General features: G+C 40.0%; 1 protein-coding gene across 5 annotated transcripts in view; it reads left to right on the forward strand.

Annotated features, from left to right (window-relative positions):
• The window catches only part of NLGN4X (neuroligin 4 X-linked), a 333,213-nt gene that overhangs the window by 300,551 nt on the left and 14,624 nt on the right, over nucleotides 1–18,038 (forward strand). For all 5 annotated transcript variants that reach the window (XM_067023747.1, XM_067023746.1, XM_059050270.2 and 2 more), the window contains one exon: nucleotides 15,063–15,248. In XM_067023747.1, coding sequence (XP_066879848.1) covers nucleotides 15,063–15,248 — 186 coding nt within the window. The remainder of the gene's footprint in view (nucleotides 1–15,062; nucleotides 15,249–18,038) is intronic.

Raw genomic sequence — 18,038 nt, forward strand, 5'->3', positions numbered from 1 at the left:
GCTCTGTGGTGACCTAAATGGGAAGGAAATCCAAAAAAGAGGGGATATATATATATATTTTTTATATATATACGTTTAGCTGATTCATTTTGGTGTACAGTAGAAACTAACACAACATTTTAAAGCAACTATACTCCAATAAAAATTAATTTAAAAAAAATCTCTACCACTGGGGATTAGGCATGAGCATTTCTTAAAAGATCTGTAGATGTTTAATGCGGGCAGGGAGGATAGAGAAGAAAAATCTTTTAACCCAGTTTACCAGGTACGCAATATGGAGCCGGGGCAAGGAGGGTGATTTTAAAAATCTAGATGAGAATCAGCTAGTTTTCTTATAAAAATAACTCATTATTAATCAACTGTTTGGTGTTACCCTAGGCTTTTAAAATAATATGAGGGTTTAGCCACAGGCCTAACTCAAGAAGCCCGAAATACATAGGCAGAACACTCTATGACATCAATCACAGCAAGATCCTTTTTGACCCACCTCCTAGAGAAATGGAAATAAAAACAAAAATAAACAAATGGGATCTAATGAAACTTAAAAGCTTTTGCACAGCAAAGGATACCATAAACAAGACCAAAAGACAACCCTTAGAATGGGAGAAAATATTTGCAAATGAAGCAACTGACAAAGGATTAATATACAAAATTTATAAGCAACTCAGGCAGCTCAATAACAAAAAAAACAAACAACCCAATCCAAAAATGGGCAGAACTAAATAGACATTTCTCCAAAGAAGATATACAGATTGCCAACAAACACATGAAAGAATGCTCAACATCATTAATCATTAGAGAAATGCAAATCAAAACTACAATGAGATATCATCTCACACCGGTCAGATTGGCCATCATCAAAAACTCTAGAAACAATAAATGCTGGAGAGGGTGTGGAGAAAAGGGAACTCTCTTGCACTGTTGGTGGGAATGTAAATGGATACAGCCACTATGGAGAACAGTATGGAGGTTCCTTAAAAAACTACAAATAGAACTACCATATGACCCAGCAATCCCACTACTAGGCATATACCCTGAGAAAACCATAATTCAAAAAGAGTCATGTACCAAAATGTTTATTGCAGCTGCAGCTCTATTTACGATAGCCAGGACATGGAAGCAACCTAAGCGACCATCAACAGATGAATGGATAAAGAAGACGTGGCACATATATACAATGGAATATTACTCAGCCATAAAAAGAAATGAAACTGAGTTATTTGTAATGAGGTGGATAGACCTGGAGTCTGTCATACAGAGTGAAGTAAGTCAGAAGGAGAAAAACAAATACCATATGCTAACACATATATATGGACTCTAAGAAAAAAAATGTCATGAAGAGATTAGTGGTAGGACGGGAATAAAACACAGACCTACTAGAGCATGGACTTGAGGATATGGGGAAGGGGAAGGGTAAGCGGTGACGATGTGAGAGAGTGGCAGGGACATATACACACTACCAAATGTAAATTAGATAGCTAGTGGGAAGCTGCCGCATAGCACAGGGAGATCAAGCTCGGTGCTTTGTGACCACCTAGAGGGGTGGGATAGGGAGGGTGGGAGAGAGGGTGATGCAAGAGGGAAGAGATATGGGAACATATGTATATGTATAACTGATTCACTTTTTTGTAAAGGAGAAACTAACACACTATTGTAAAACAGTTATACTCAAACAAAGATGTTTAAAAAAAAAAGCCAGAAATATTGGTAACTGAAAGAAAACTCAGTTTCAGCAACACAAGTAAAATGGATTTGTTAATTATAAGGTGTTTTGTGTAAAAATGTTAGGTGTTAGTTGAAGTTTCTATTTACATGTGATGGCCAATTAAATTATTTTTTCCATTTTATTCCTTCCCTTGAAAGCAGTTCAATGTGTAAGAGTGTAGAATTTAGCTATAGGGGAAAAAATGTAATGGAATCTTTCTTGGAAACAACGTTATGCCACATTTCAGTGTCATGCTGTTGAAAATTAGCCATGATTCCACGTTCAGCAAATTGCTGTGGGTAGAGAATCATCTTGGCTGACCCAAGACCCTCACTAGGTTGGGGAATAATAGTTGATTTTTAAACCAATCTTGGATAATTAGACGAGAAGTATTCCATTGTCCATCATTTGCTGTTTTCTCTCTTAAAGTAAACGCGTTTCACAGTTGCTTTACTTACGTAAATGTAGATCACAAAACAACGTCCACAGTAACAGCAAAATAATGTGAAGGGGTCGGACAAGTTGAGTGCTATGGTGGACGTTTTAAAGGACTCTTCATTGGAGAAGTGGATGTTCAGATCTCTTAACCAGCAAGGGCGTGTTATGGAACCAAAACTGAGTCCACTTGCCTCACATACAGTAAAGCCAGTCTACTGACACCAGGTTGCGGTAAAGGAAAGTACATTGTTGCAGGTGCCAAGCAGGAATGGGCACCTCATGCTCAAAAGACCTGAACTCCCTGGTGGATTTTAGACAAGCCTTTCTTTTTCTCAGTTTTTATTGGAGTATAGTTGCTCTACAATGTTATGTTAGTTTCTACTGTATAGCAGAGTGAATCAGATATACATACACATACAGCCCTCCTTTTTAGATTCCCTTCCCACTTGGGTCACCACAGAGCATTGAGTAGAGTTCCCTGTGCTCTACAGTAGGTTCTCATTAGTTATCTGTTTTATGCATAGTAGTGTATATATAATCAATCCAATCTCCCAATTCATCCTGCTCCTCTTCCCCCCTTAGTATCCATAAGTTTGTTCCCTACGTCTTTGTCTCTATTTCTGCTTTGCAGATACGTTTGCACCATTTTTCTAGGTTCCACATATAAGCAATATTATACGATATTTGTTTTTCTCTTCCTGACTTACTTCAGTCTGTATAACAGTCTCTAGATCCATCCACGTCTTCACAAATGACACTATTTTGTTCCTTTTTATGGCTGAGTAATATTCCATTGTATATATATGTACCACATCTTCTTTATCCACTCCTCTGTTGATGGACATTTAGGTAGCTTCCATGTCCTGGCTATTATAAATAGAGAAGGCTTTTTAAAGGCAGCATTAGAAGTGTGGGGTGCAGAGTATGTGATCAGCTTGTGCACAGTTCTCTGGTTGGTTGACAGTGAGGTAACAGGGTGATGTTTCAGAAATCTCAATCATCAACCCTCTGGTTCCAGCTGGCCTGGGGTCTATGTGCTGGTGGGAATCATGCAGTTAACTTGTTCTGCCTGGTGAAGGTTTCAGTATCTGCAAAACAGCTCACTGGACGTGGCTCAAAATATGATCTATATTCCTTGAGGAGGAACCAAAGGTCTTTGACTTTGTTTAATGGCTAAACTATTATTATTTTTTTGTCTTGCTTGACTGTTTTCCTTTGTTTCTATATTTTCTCACTTCTCTGATTAAATTTGCTCTTTGAAGACCTAGGAGGCTAAAGCTTTTTTGCAAATAAGAGGCAGGGGCTATCAGGGAGGGATCTGTCCCTGGGAAGGTCCCACAAGGTCCTGCTGGGTTTCAGGTGGTAGTGGTGTCTCAGACTGATTTGCTGCTATAATAAAATACCACAGACTGGATGACTTATAAACAACAGACCTTTATGTCCCATAGTTCTGGAGGCTGGAAAATGTGGGTTCCAGAGTGGTCGAGTTCTGGGGGCGAGGGAGGACCCTCTCTCCAGGTGCAGACTGGTGACTTCTTGAAGTGGTGTCCTCGCATGGCTAGTTCCCTGGGGAACTCTCTTATAAGGCCATAAATCCCGTTCACGGGAGCTCCAACCTCACGACCTCATCGCCTCCCAAAGACCCTACCACCTAATGCCATCACATTGGGGGTTAAGATTTCAACATGAATTTGAGGGGAACAAAAAGGTCCATTCCATCATTGCAGGTGGGAATGGTAGAGGGTGGCATTGGTCATTAATACAGGTATCACACCTACTTAAGTGGACTTAGCCCAATGTGTAGGTAACACGTCTTATGGACACGTGACTCAGTGGGACATAGTGCTTCATAGTTAGAGAGTTTCTCTTTGGGGTGATGAAAAGTTTTGCAGAAAGGCAGTGGTGATGGTTGAACATCATTGTGAATGTAATTCATCCCATTGAATTGTACACTTAGAAATGATTAGAACATCAAAACGTATAGGGATACACACACGCCTATGTATATATGTTCATTTGATTTCACTCAATTTAAGGAATGTTTGAGGCAACACCAGAATATAGTACCCCATGCATTTTTTTTTCCCAAAAATAAAAGAGTCCAGATTCCATCTAGAGACACAAAAGGAACAGAGACTTTTCGGTACTTGAGTTGAGCATAAAATTGGACACAGTTTCTGGCAGATGAAGCAAAAAGGAAAGAGAGAGAGACATGCTCGTTTCCAGGATTTTTGTGTCTGGATAGAGAGAACTTTTCCCTTTTCTTCCTGCCTTTTTATGAAGAGCAGTTATAGGGTTGCTGATAAAAGAGGAGGCGGTGAGGGAAGGTTCCAAGCCCTTTTTTCCTGCTGAGGCTGGCAGGTTCACCGATGACATTAAAAATAACATACCAAAGTCTGCAGTGACCTCCCTGACCAGAGACACTGCTCCTTATCTTGTGACTGCCAGCACTCTTAAACCTAGGAAAAACGAAAGGAGAGGAAACGTTTTCTCCATTAAGCTTCAGAGAGAAAATATCCCTCCAGAAGCATTTTAGACTTCTGACCTCCAAAACTGTAAGATAAGAAATATGTGTGTAGGGAGTTCCCTGGTGGTCCAGTGGTTAAGACTGCACGCTTCCACTGCAGGAGGCACAGGTTTGATCCCTGGTCGGGGAACTGAGATCCCACATGGTGCGGCCAAAAAATAATTAATTAATTAATTAAAAAGCATATTTTAAAATGAAAAATAAATTTTAAAAAAGATAAAAGACATGTGTGTTTTAAACCACTAGGTCAGTGGTAATTTGTTACAGCAGCAATAGGAGACTCATACTACATACATTATTTACTTTTTATTTATTGTCTATCTACACACAGTAGAATATGAATTTCATGTGGTCAAAGATCTAGTTTTATGCCCTTCATAAATGGTGGCTTTCGCTTCACCATAAGGCCAAGCAGTGCCTGGAATATTCCATACACCCATGAAGTTCTGTTGAATGAGCTGTCAGTTAACCCCATGTGCTTGTTAATGTTTAATCTTTATTACATTTTCATTATCTTAAAATCTGTACTTTTCCCACCGTCGACTCCAGTTCTGGTTCTGCTTTAGCTTTTCGACCACTGCAAGGTTAATGATCATTTGTTGAACCCAAGGGTCATGGTCAAAATTTAATGGACCAAAGGTGGCTCCTTATGCCTTCTGTGTATGAGAGAGTTGATGTTTTTGACTCTGGAGAACTGCTTTGTTGAAGCACAAGTTTGTGAGGTGTAAAAAGTTCTTAAATAGAAAGTTGGTACAATTAGAGTTGTTTAACATCTAATCTGTAAGAACAGAGAGTTATCTTCTTCTTGAGATGAATTTGCCCATATCGGTTTTGTTCTTTGACCCATTTAGTGTCTTTTGTTTTGTTACTTCCTTCAGGGAGGAGGCTTAATTCCTAACATCCAAATTTCTCAGTAAAGCCTTCCCTGCATCTCCATGTGCCCCTAGGAAAGAGTTAGCAAAAATGACAATGGCAGTTATAACAATAAATATTACTACACTAAGAGAGACAAAGGGATTTTGTAACTGCTCACAAATCAAAACTCTGCCCTGTTTCGTGGACACAGAATTGCAAAATCTCGTCTCGAGCACTTGGTGAAAATCCTCTTCCTATTTGAAAGCATACAGTTTCAAAATTAGCTACCGTTTGGGGTCTTGTAAGAAGAAAAGGTACTTTAATGGGGCTTAGAAAAGGCGTCCCAAGTATGCATTGTGGTCGAGGACAGCAGGAGTTTGAGAGTCACGGGCATGTGAACCAGCCATCCTTGGAAAGAAAAATAGCAGAAATGTCCCCAAAACGCTGATATTAGGAGAGTTATAATATATAGTAACTGAGAACAAGGCAAAGAGCACGGTCAAAGCATTCAACTAAAGGGACAGTTTTCGTGTGTGATACATGGACGGTATATACACACTCATTGCTGGGAAATATTGCCTTCTTTCTTCAATAACCTTTCCTAACTGAAACTAAACATTCTATTGGGATTTTAGCTCTGTTATAGGTCATTCTGTTCCCTTGTTGCTAATGTGTTATATCCTCTAAGATCGTCCCAGTGGTTTTCTTAATTAAAACAGTCTTCTTTTTTTTTTTTCTACAATGTTGTATTAGTTTCAGGTGTACAGCAAAGTGATTCAGTTACATTTTTTTTTCATATTCTTTTCCATTATAGGTTATTACAAGGTATTGAGTAGAGTTCCCTGTGTTATACAGTAGGACCTGTTGTTTATCTATTTTATATATAATAATGTGTATATGTTAATCCCAAACTCCTAATTTATCTCCATCCCCCTTTCCCCTTTGGTAACTATAAGTTTGTTTTGTATGTCTGTGAGTTTATTCTGTTTTGTAAATAAGTGCTTTTGTATCAGTTTTTTACTTTCCACATATAAGTGATATCATATGATATTTGTCTTTGTCTGACTTATTTCACTCAGTATGATCATCTCTGAGTCCATCCATGTTGCTTTAAGTGGCATTATTTCATTCTTTTATATGGGTGAGTAGTATTCCATTGTATATCTATACCACATCTTCTTTATCCATTCTCCCAAGTCAATAGAAATAAAAACAAAAGTAAACAAATGGGGCCTAATCAGACTTTTGCGCAGCAAAGGAAACCATCAACAAACAGTCTTCTTAATCATGTTCCAAGTTTCCCAGAGAAAATCAGCATCGGAAAGCTTGGTAATATTTTTGGACACAGAAAACATTATGTGAGTTAGTAGACATTGCTGGCGTTTGATAGAGATGAAAAAGAATGTGTGGTCTTTTATTACATTCAGTTGTTGTGATCATCTTATGGATAACTGAGAACAAACCAGATTAATTCTTGTCTGCCCACGACGATATCCAACAGTAAATACTAGGAATCCCCACTACCATCATGCTTGTTTTGCGATTGAGGATAGAACAGAGCAGCCTACTTTAAATTTGTTCACTTTAAGAGGAATTATCCAAATCATGTTTCACATTTGTAACATAGAGGTGTATGTCATCTTTTTTTTCTTAAATGCAATTTACGGTGCCCTGAATACCATATAGGTACTAAATATTATATCTTATGTATGTTTCACAAATATACTGTGTTGGCAAAAAGTATGACTTGCAATCCTAATAGGTTCTAAAATATTCTTATTAAGAACAAATTGAAGCTCACAAATGAAAAAACAGAGTTTGTGTAAGTTTTTCCAATATCTGTGGAAATCCACTCTAATATATCATTTTCCCTCAGCTCTTAGCACATTCCTTGGGTTATTGTGGTATATCATAACTGTTGTTTGAATAAGCATCTCCATAATTTTCCCAGCATGAATAAACCTGTGATACACATTTTGCATTGCCTTTCTCTTTAGACTTCAAGCACCTCATAAAAGCTTAATAAATAGACTGTAAAGAAATATCTATCACCTTCATGCGGAATTATTCACCAGCCACATTTGCGGTCAAAGAGCACATAAGGTTTATCATCTGCATAATCTTAAAGACAACGTCTAAGTAGACCAGTAATCCATTTTCCCTACGGACCCATTTTATTTACCAGCAGACACCTCTCCTCACTTGCTATATGTGGGTGAAACAGAAATAACTAGCAGGAAATCAGTCTAGTCGGTGACTGTTCTTAAACACACACTGTCCATCAGACACAGTGCAGTTAGTTCCCCAAGCTATGTTATGTGTTGGATACTTACTCTTCTCAGTTCCACAGCTGAGAAAAATGAAGCTTTGAAGTCTGTTACTTTTTTTTTCAATATTTTTTATTGAAGAATAGTTGATTTACAATGTGTTAATTTCTGCTGCACAGCAAAATGATTCAGTTATACACACATATACATTCTTTTTCATATTCTTTTCCATGATGATTTATCACAGGGTATTGAATAGAGTTCCCTGTGCTCCACAGTAGGACCTTGTTGTTGATCCATCCTATATCTACCAGTTTGCATCTGCTAACGCCACACTCCCAGTCCATCCCTCCCCCACCCCCTCCCCCTTGGCTACCACCAGTCAGTTCTCTGTGTCTGTGAGTCTGTTTCTGTTTTGTAAATATATTCATTTGTGTCATATTTTAGATTCCACAAATAAGTGATATCATATGGTATTTGTCTTTCTGACTTCACTTAGTATGATCATCTCTAGGTCCATTCATGATGTTTCAGATGGCATTATTTCCTTCTTCTTTATGGCTGAGTAGTAGTGTCCCGTTGTATGCATGTACCTCATCTTCTTTATCCATTCCTCCGTCGATGGACATTTAGGTTGCTTCCATGTCCTGGCTATTGTAAATAGAGCTGCAATGAACATTGTGGTACATGAACCTTGTTGATTTATGGTTTTCTCAGGGTATACGCCCAGTAGTGGGATTGCTGGGTCATATGGTAGTTCTATTTTTAGTTTTTTAAGGAACCTCCATACTGTTCTCCACAGTGGCTGTATCAATTTACATTCCCACCAACAGCGTAGGAGGGTTCCCTTTTCTCCACACCCTCTCCAGCATTTATTGTTTTAGACTTTTTGATGGTGGCCATTCTGACTGGTGTGAGGTGATACCTCATTGTAGTTCTGATGTGCGTTCCTCTAAAGATTAGCGATGTTGAGCATGTTTCCACACGCCTGTTGGCCATCTGTATGTCTTCTTTGGAGAAATGTCTGTTTAGGTCTTCTGCCCATTTTTTGACTGGGTAGTTTGCTTTTTTTGATGTTGAGTTGTATGAGCTGTTTGTTTACCTTGGAAATTAAGGTCCTTGTCAGTCACATCATTTGCAAATATTTTCTCCCATTCTGTAAGTTATAAAACCTACAGGTTTTTGCACAGTAAAGGAAACCATAAACAAAATGAAAAGGGCTCTGAAATCTTGGGTAATATGCCCGAGGCTTTCCTGTAGATTCAGATCCAAGGCTGACTTGACTGATTCCAGTACAAGCAATAACCGGGCTACGGACCTGCGGGCAGATACCCTTCCTCTAGAGTGGTCAGTTCTGTCATAGAAACTCACTTAAAGCAATTTACTGACTTGAGAGAATTGAGACCCTTAGGAAAATGTTGAAAAGGGACCCGCATTGGTGGAGGGAAGGAGATAAAAGGGCAGTGCCTGTATGTGCGGGTGATTCCTGCGTAAGGGGCTGGACCAGGGAGGTGACAGAGCTGGTCTCCGGGTGGCACTGTACCCCATGGGCAAATAGTGGGGTTGGATGTGAGACCACATCTACAGGAGGAAGGCAGTTCACAGGATCCCGGCAGCCCTGTAAAGAACATCCTAGGAAGAGATGGAGAAGAGTGAATATACAAAGGCAAAGAGAGATGGAAAGGCAGGGCATATCCCAGGGGGCAGTTACGTGTAATGTGGTAGATTTGTGGGCTAAAGGGCATGTGTAGAGCATGTCCAGAGATGTAAAGATGGGACCACAGGGAATGGCCCTGGACATCCCACTAATACATTTGACTTTAAAACAAGCTTGCTGTGTGTGTGTGTGTGCGTGTATGATTGCTAGAAACGCAGTTACAAGTTGGAAGAAAAAACACACAGATATTTAAAATTAAGTGTGAAAATCACCTCTAGCCACCTTCCCGGAGAGAAATGCTCTGAACTGCCTGATTTCCTTTCAGTTTGTATTTCACACACCCATTTGATGATGTTCATAAAAATCGGATCATAAGACACAGTCTTCAGCAACTCACGGTTTTCTGTGAAGAGAACTTGGATGTGGTTCTGTGTTTACACATTTAAGTACTCTGTATCATTTTATACACACAGAGAGCCTCCCGTTATGTGGATTCAGCCAACGGAATTCGTGCCACAAATCTCCCATTCATGGATGTTGAGATTCCCGTCATCCTGATTTTCAAAATTATAATCAATAAGAATTGATTGGACTCTTACATGGCTATTTCTATTTGTAGATCCTTGCATGACTTATTTCTGTACATTCAGAGAGAGATTTTTTTTTAATAGAAAAAGCATTTATGGAAGTAGAACTGGTGGGTCAAAGGGATTCAGATTTCCATTTTCATGAGTCTTGTCAAGGTGTATACACTGAGGTGCTCCATGGTTAGTTTGATGCTGTAGAAATGGATTGGAAGCAGCAAGGTTGAGGGCAGTGAATTGGAGCTCTTATCTCGGACACGGCGGGTGCAGAATCCTAGGACTGATGAGGTGTATGAGCTATTCCAGAAATCAAACCAAAAGGATCTGGCAGCCAGTAGAGCTTGGGTCATCAACGAATCTGGAGAAATGATCAAGGATGAGGTTTTGAACCAAAAAGAATCTAAAGTTGGCTCAAAGGGGGTTTGGTTCCAGACTGGCTGTTGCCAAATTTTCAGCATCATGAAACATGTTTACCAATTATCTTCACCTTTTCATTGACATTGTGTAATAAATAAACTGTTTATCACTTTGTATTTTGCTTCCAGAATATAACTGGTTTTAGTTTTGTGAATCCATATAATTTCAACTAAAGTACTTTAAGACATCTTTGCAGCCTCATTCTAAATCATTCTGTGGGGATAGAATACACTTTATGAACGCAGTGCAGGGAATCCCACTAATAACATCCGGGGCCCCAGGTTTGGAAACCTCTGCTGTAGAAATCGTGTGTCCTTCATAAGCGGCTTTGATGTGTTCCGCTGACATTGGAAATGGCTCTGTGTGATACTGAGCTGATGAGGAGATACCGTAGAAGCAGCATCAGTTATGACTCGTGTCATTTTTAAGTAAAATGAAAACTAAAAACAGACACAATTTCAATTAGCTTTGCCTATCACGCCTGCGGAATTTGAATGTATACCCCCCTTGCCTTTCATCCTATCCATTAGAATCTCTGCCCTTTTGTTAGTCATAAATGGTTCCAATAAGAAAACTTCACTTTCACCTTGTAATAAACGCACCCAGTGAATAATTTCCTGTAAATATCAAAGAATATAGATGTGCATTTATTGGCCTGTTTTTCACATTTCTACCTCTGCTGTAATTCTCATTACACAGATTTCTGTTTGGGCTCATTTGTGTGACCTAAAGTAAATTCTGTCTATTCTCATTGAAACAATTTCATTTAAATATTTCCTTTTTGCTTTTACTCCATTAAATTAAATATTGTGTGTACGAATACACACACACACTCTCTCTCAAATACACATACACACTCAAATACACACATAATATGTGTGTATGTATATATATGTGTGTGTGTATATATATACATATATATGTCTGTACACATATATATATACAAATATGAGGGAGGGATTCTGATATACTAAAGGCTAGTGATTTGCTGTATTTTGCAAATCCTCCTCCAAAGAAACCAAATAATCAAAATAGGTCATTATGCAAACATATACATATATATGCACACAGATATATAATTCTTTTAAAAATATAGTTGAGACCCTAGATTAATTCTGCGAATTACAGGTGAATACACACCCTGAAAATGTACAAGATATTTTTCTGTATTCACTTAGTAATTATTTTCTGTTTAATGGTCATCAAAAAAACGCCTCCTGTGCATATGTAATGAATTATTTCCTAAGAGGTAAAGTCCTCTGTGGCATTAAAGTCATGTTAAAACGAACCAAAATCCAGCCACATCTGACACCTCTGGGTTTCTTACTGTTGACCTGAAGTGGACAGAAAACCACGTGGCCCAGAATCATTCTCCTAACCCCCTGCAACTCAAATGAACGAGAAACATTTAGATCATGATTAGCTATCCTGAAACCCTGAAACCTTCTATTCTAGAGCAATATTAGACCAAATACAACGTACGTTATATTCATTTCATTCAACACGCAGGTGGGAAATGAGATTTTGGTTTTTTAAGCATCTTTTCCGTGAACCAAGTTTTAACATAACTGCACGGGCACTCAGCATATCCCGTGTATTTGTGTGTGTGTGTGTGTGTGTGTGTGTGTGTGTGTGTTTTGTTCCTTCCACTACTTTGAATGAAAGTCAGCATCAATCTAGTCATTAATCTGTGTGAATTCAAATGGTCTCTTTTGTGCGTCTCTTTCATCGTTCATTTGTGTGTGGAGAGTGGCGGCGGCTTACTGCTTTACAAGCTTCAGTTCAGAGACGGTAAATCTCAAAAGCCAATGTTTCATCAGCTGAAACGCTGAGAGGATTTGGAGTCCAAGAATGTTTGTCCGCGAAAGGGGCTGTTCGTTTAAAATCACTGGCGTTAGAGCCAGTCAAGGAAAGTTATGTGCTCATCTGGGAAACTGACTTCTGCAGACGCTTCGATGTTCGGTAATGTGTGTGTGTGTTTCCCAGTTGACGCGCTGCTATCATGTTGTTGTTCATACAGTCCCACGCTAGGAGACCCACCCACATCCTATGTCTGGGTTATATCCAACACCGTGTTTTGACAATGAGAATCGGAAAGGAATATGCCGTCATAGGGAACATAAAATGACTTGCATTCATTCTGTCCCTGCATTGGGGACTCTGACCTGCTTATCATTTCAATTTTTAAAAAGAACCAAAAAAAAAAAAAAAAAAAAGCAATCCCTGGATATTGCAATAAATGAAGATTCCACGGCAGACGCTCTGGAAACACCAGCTTCCAAAAAACCCACGTTCCTTTGCTCAAGTTCAGAGACACGTGGAGAGCTGTTTCCCCCAGGACTTTCAGAAGGCGAGCAGAATTGCCAAGATCAAGGCTTTCCACGGGCTGCTCTTAGGAGAAGTCACATTTGCCCGGGTATGTAAGATTAGTGAGCCCGCCGTTGGCGAGGTTGTACAAGTCATGTTTTGCTGGGCACGGAGGGGCTCTGAGTTCATCAAGCCTCACGATTTACCAGCTGTTGCAAATCCCACCCCCCCCCCCATAAACAGTAAGCGACTAGGTCATTCCGTGAGAGCCGAGAGCAGGGGGAAGGTGGGTAGAGGAGGGATGAGTTAAAAACAGAACAGTTCTTCCAGAAAATTCCTGGAGCCTTTAGAAATGAACCACCTCTTTCCCGAATGCGGGAAGAGAGGCTTGTCTTACGGTTCTCACAGGGCACCCAGGCTGCCATTATAAGCCCGTTCCGTCCAGAAAGCTGCGTGAAAGAGGCTTTTCCCCCAAGCAGGGCGTGAATTCATTTTATGAGAAAGCATGTAAAACGTAAGAGGCCCCAGAACATTCACGGGCATGAAACACTAATTGGTAACTGCCAATTGAACAAGGAGGGCCTGGAAACATCTGAACACCCCCTCTCATCGTAGCTAATCTCACATCCATCCCCAGGAACCTAAGAGGGGAGTGGGTGTGTGCGATGTGCCCTAAATGTACGACCCGGCAGCTGTCACCTTGCATCTACCTGTAGGGCTAGGCGATCGTGGGTCCCAATGACTGTGATTTTAGAATTAACAGCAACAGTAGCCCTTCTGGCTGCCTTCTTTTGAACCAGACCATTTCTAATCCCCTCCTGGCTCCCATCCCCCATTTCCCACAGGTACTCAGGCAAGCTCTGGAAGGGAAGACTCAATTCTCAGCAGGTGTAAGATCTCATCCTTTGTGATTTTGTTGCAGGTTTTGAGAAGGCTGGTACTCCGAGAGCCTCTTGGATTGCTGTCAGCTTTGCTTAGGGATGTGTTTGAAGGCATTGGTTCTTATTTCTGTTATTTCAGGGCTTGGATCAGTCTGTCTTCATATGAACACTGCAGCTGCTTTCCATGGTTATTGAATAAGCATTCGTTGAAATGGGTGAACGTCACGACCCTTGGAATAAAGAAATGGTGCAGAAAGGAAAAATATCGTAATTGGGCATTTGGTATAGGGGCAAATAAGAATGGGACGGAAAAAAAAAAAAAAACAACCAACTTTTTATGACTTTTTTTTTTTCCCCCCAGAAGGCTTATTCAAGACAGATTTGGACATAAAGTTGGATTAAAGTTTGTGCAAGTATTTAAGCTTGGAGGATGCTTTATAAAATATTCATAGTTTTGAATCTGAGTGGGAGAGTGTCTCTTCCACAAAAACGACTTCAAACATCAGAGGAAAACAGAGTTCCCAGGTCAAGATCTTTTTGCAGTGTTAGAGTAACAGGGAATGAGATCGACCTCGAAAGCTGATCACTTTGCCACAAGTAAATGCCCGTATTGCCTTATTTGCAGCTTTAAAAACAGAAAGAATTTAGAATTTGATGCCTCGAGTGAAATCTCATTGCTTAATTTACAGAATCCTCCTATTTTTTTTTAAATAAAATGTACCAGCCCATGCTATTTTGGGGACAGTTAGGGAGATTTGAATATGCACTGGCTTTTGGCTGGGATTAAAGAATTATAAGTTTCTGCATGTAACTGTGAAATCTTCCTTATATAGAAAAATAGAGATGCATCCTAAACTACTTAAGTGTGGCATAACATGATGGCTATAATTTACTTTGAGATTTAAGCATTAAAAGGAGTTAAATGAAAATATTAATGAGGAATTCAATGGGGAAAAGCAAACCTATACTGGTTTTGCATACAGTGCACACAATCTTATACACAGATGCCAACACACACACTGTTTTGCCCTGAAAAACTTCTTTTAGAAGCCTTCTTTGTTTTCCCAAGGTAAACCGACATATGCACAGGAGTGATAACTTAAATCTAGTCAAGTGTATAGGTTTCTGATAGCGTCGTGTATTGTAAATATTTTAGATTCATTTCCCCGTATATGTTAACCCCATACAAACCCCCAGATGAGACCCTTTATTATAGTCTCAAAAGAAACAAAAACCATTGTAACTCTTATTTACGTAATATACTCCTTTCTGTCATGGAAAAGGTGCTACACTGTAGCTTCTTATTGATAGGAAGGAAAAGTGAAGAATGAACAAAGTAAACCGTGGAATGTCTTTCCGAATAGCAGCGATGTTGACGTATGTTTTGTAGGTGACAGCCCCAAATATCCTGTGTTCTTCCGCAGGGTTTTTAAGTACCGGCGACCAGGCGGCCAAAGGCAACTATGGGCTCCTGGACCAGATCCAAGCATTACGCTGGATTGAGGAGAATGTCGGGGCCTTCGGTGGGGATCCTAAGAGAGTGACCATCTTCGGCTCCGGCGCGGGTGCTTCCTGTGTCAGCCTCTTGACCTTGTCTCACTATTCAGAAGGTAATAAGAGCGTCCGCACGGTGGGCAGGGAACCCTGGGACCCAGAAATGAACCCATACTGAGCTCTTATCCAAGGTGCATGCAGGGAGGCCACAGTCTCTATTGAAACCTCCACGGAAAATCCCCCAAATGACATGCACCCACCTCCTCTTCTCTAGGCTTGCTTTCTGATTTTTTAAATTGAGGCATGATTGACATACACCATTAGATTAGTTTCAGGTGTACAACATGACGATTCACTGTTGGTATACAGTGCAAAACAGCCACCACAGGAAGTCCAATTAACATCTGTCACCACTTAGTTACAAATTTTTTTCCTTCTGATGAGAATTTTACGATCTCCTCTCTTAGCCACTTTTAAGTGTGCAGTACAGTATTATTAACTACCTTAACGATATATTTTTCTCACTTAGACTTATGGCAGGGAGTGCTGCTTACACTAATTGGAGGAAAATGACTTCCTTAGAAATGCCTACACCCTGCTTTTGCCCGTCTGAGCTTACTAGGACAACTTTACATTTTATGAACTTCAGTTTTCATCTTGCATCTCCAGATTTTTAGATTTCATGATGAACAAAGCTTGTAGCCAGCCGTATGGTTATAAAGTCACGTCTTTGGTGCAGACTAATTCAAGTCGATTCTCTCTGGTCCATTGGTGATGGATGTTCCCAGCAATATCAGATGAGAGATTTTTAAAAGAAAAATCAACAGAACTTGGGTGCAGTGGGCCTGGAGGCACCTTAATAACTTCCTGGCTCTCCCTTCAAAAATGGAACAGAAATAAAAACAAAACAAGAAAAGGCAGCCCTGGGACACTTTGGCAAGCCTGTGTCTTTGGTTGGTTTAAGGATTTACCACATCTATTTGAACGATTTTTATGAAAAGCACGTGAAACTTAGGAATTATTTTTCTTTAAAGAGTCTTATATTATCTTTCTTTAAAGTACCCTAAGCATGTTAAAAAAGGGAAGTATCCTCGTGCCATTTGACAGCATCCCATTTTTTTCCTCTCTTCCTGCACTGTCGTGGACAAGTTGCTGACTCTTTCTGTGCCTTGATTGCTTCATTAGCAGGATACGATTGACGATGATTTTTAAGTCTTGTGAAGGCTGAATTTCTTGATTCTTTATTTTGTAATGGCTGAGGAGAGGTAGAATGAAAAGCTTATGTTTGTATTAACCCTTTATTTAAAAAGGAAAAAGTGAGTAAATTAGATCATTAGTGATAACGACTCCTATAGCGTTTTAGAAAATACCTGTATTTTCCCATTTCTCAATGGATATAATCATGGTTCTCCATTTACAAAATAGTCAGCGTCAACTCTAGTAGTAAACAAACATATGTCAGCCAAAACTAATGGGGGAAGAGTGTTAATTCCTTAAATCAGTAGATCAGAAATGAATATGGCAATGCTTTGCACCATTTCTGCAAAGTAGCTCTCTAAAATCAACCCAGCAATAGAATCAAGAATTAATGAACGTACCCAGACTGTTGGCCTTAGGAATTTCACTTGTCATGATATAACTTAATGAAATCAACATACACGTGGGAAAAGGGTGTTTTCATGGAGTTTTCTACCACAGCATTCTTGTAGCAAAGAATGAAAGGAAAAGCTACAAGACCAGAAAGACAAGAACATTGTAAATGACACGTGCATTTACTCAAAGGAAAAATAATTTGTTTTAAGAATTGTGCTTAAGATATGCATTAACCTGGGAGACATGATATGAAGAGCTCATTCAGCAAACCATCACCTTGGCCGGGTACCACATTCCCTTTGGACCCTGTCATGGACAGGGATGCCATTCCAAGCAATTCTCAGATCCTGCTGGAGCAGGGGGAGTTCCTTAGTTATGACATCCGTATACTATGCAGATCTTGGACACAGTTATACACAACGGACCAGTGGGAGGGAAAGCACCAAGAAGGAATGGTACCAAAAATATTAAATTAGCTCCTATTTTATAGTATGAATTATGGGTGACTTTTTCTTTAGTTTTTCAAGTTTTATCACAGGTTGTATTACTTCCCTACCAAAACATACACACACACACACACACACACACACACACACACACACACACACACACAGCTACCTCAATCACAGCCAGCAGTTATGACAGAGAGAGAAAATGTGTAACTTCTAGCAACATTTTTCTAATTCTTCATTTATGAAAAAATGTCTTTTTTTTTTTTTTTTGTGGTACGCGGGGCTCTCCCTGTCTCGGCCTCTCCCCTTGCGGAGCACAGGCTCCAGACGCGCAGGCTCAGCGGCCACGGCTCACGGGCCCAGCGGCTCCGCGGCACGTGGGATCCTCCCGGACCGGGGCACGAACCCGTGCCCCCTGCATTGGCAGGCGGACTCTCAACCGCTGCGCCACCAGGGAAGCCCCTATGAATGTCTTTTAATAGATCAAATATGGACATCATTTCCTTAAGGTGCTTTAAAACATTCACCTTGAGAACCAGACACACAAGGCAGTACTTGCTCATTTGCAACAGAATGGTAAACATTGGGAAATTGGCCCCAGACGAGCTTGATGATGTGTTGGGCAAAGGCAGATCACTTTAAAAAGCTCAGTCTTGTGTGTCATCTGTGGGCCAAGCCTCTAGTCTTTAGAATCACGTTTTCCTCACTGCAGTCATGTTCCCTTCATCCTCGATTGCTTGTATGACCTTAAACATCGACAGGGCATGGACTTCTGGACCCCCCTCCCCCGAATACTTTTATTCTCCCAGTGACTTATGAGGCATCAGAGCTGGATCATGCTGGAGTTCAAGGAAACGGCAG

This window comes from Kogia breviceps, chromosome X, assembly GCF_026419965.1.
Source record: "Kogia breviceps isolate mKogBre1 chromosome X, mKogBre1 haplotype 1, whole genome shotgun sequence".
Classification (NCBI taxonomy): domain Eukaryota; kingdom Metazoa; phylum Chordata; class Mammalia; order Artiodactyla; family Physeteridae; genus Kogia; species Kogia breviceps.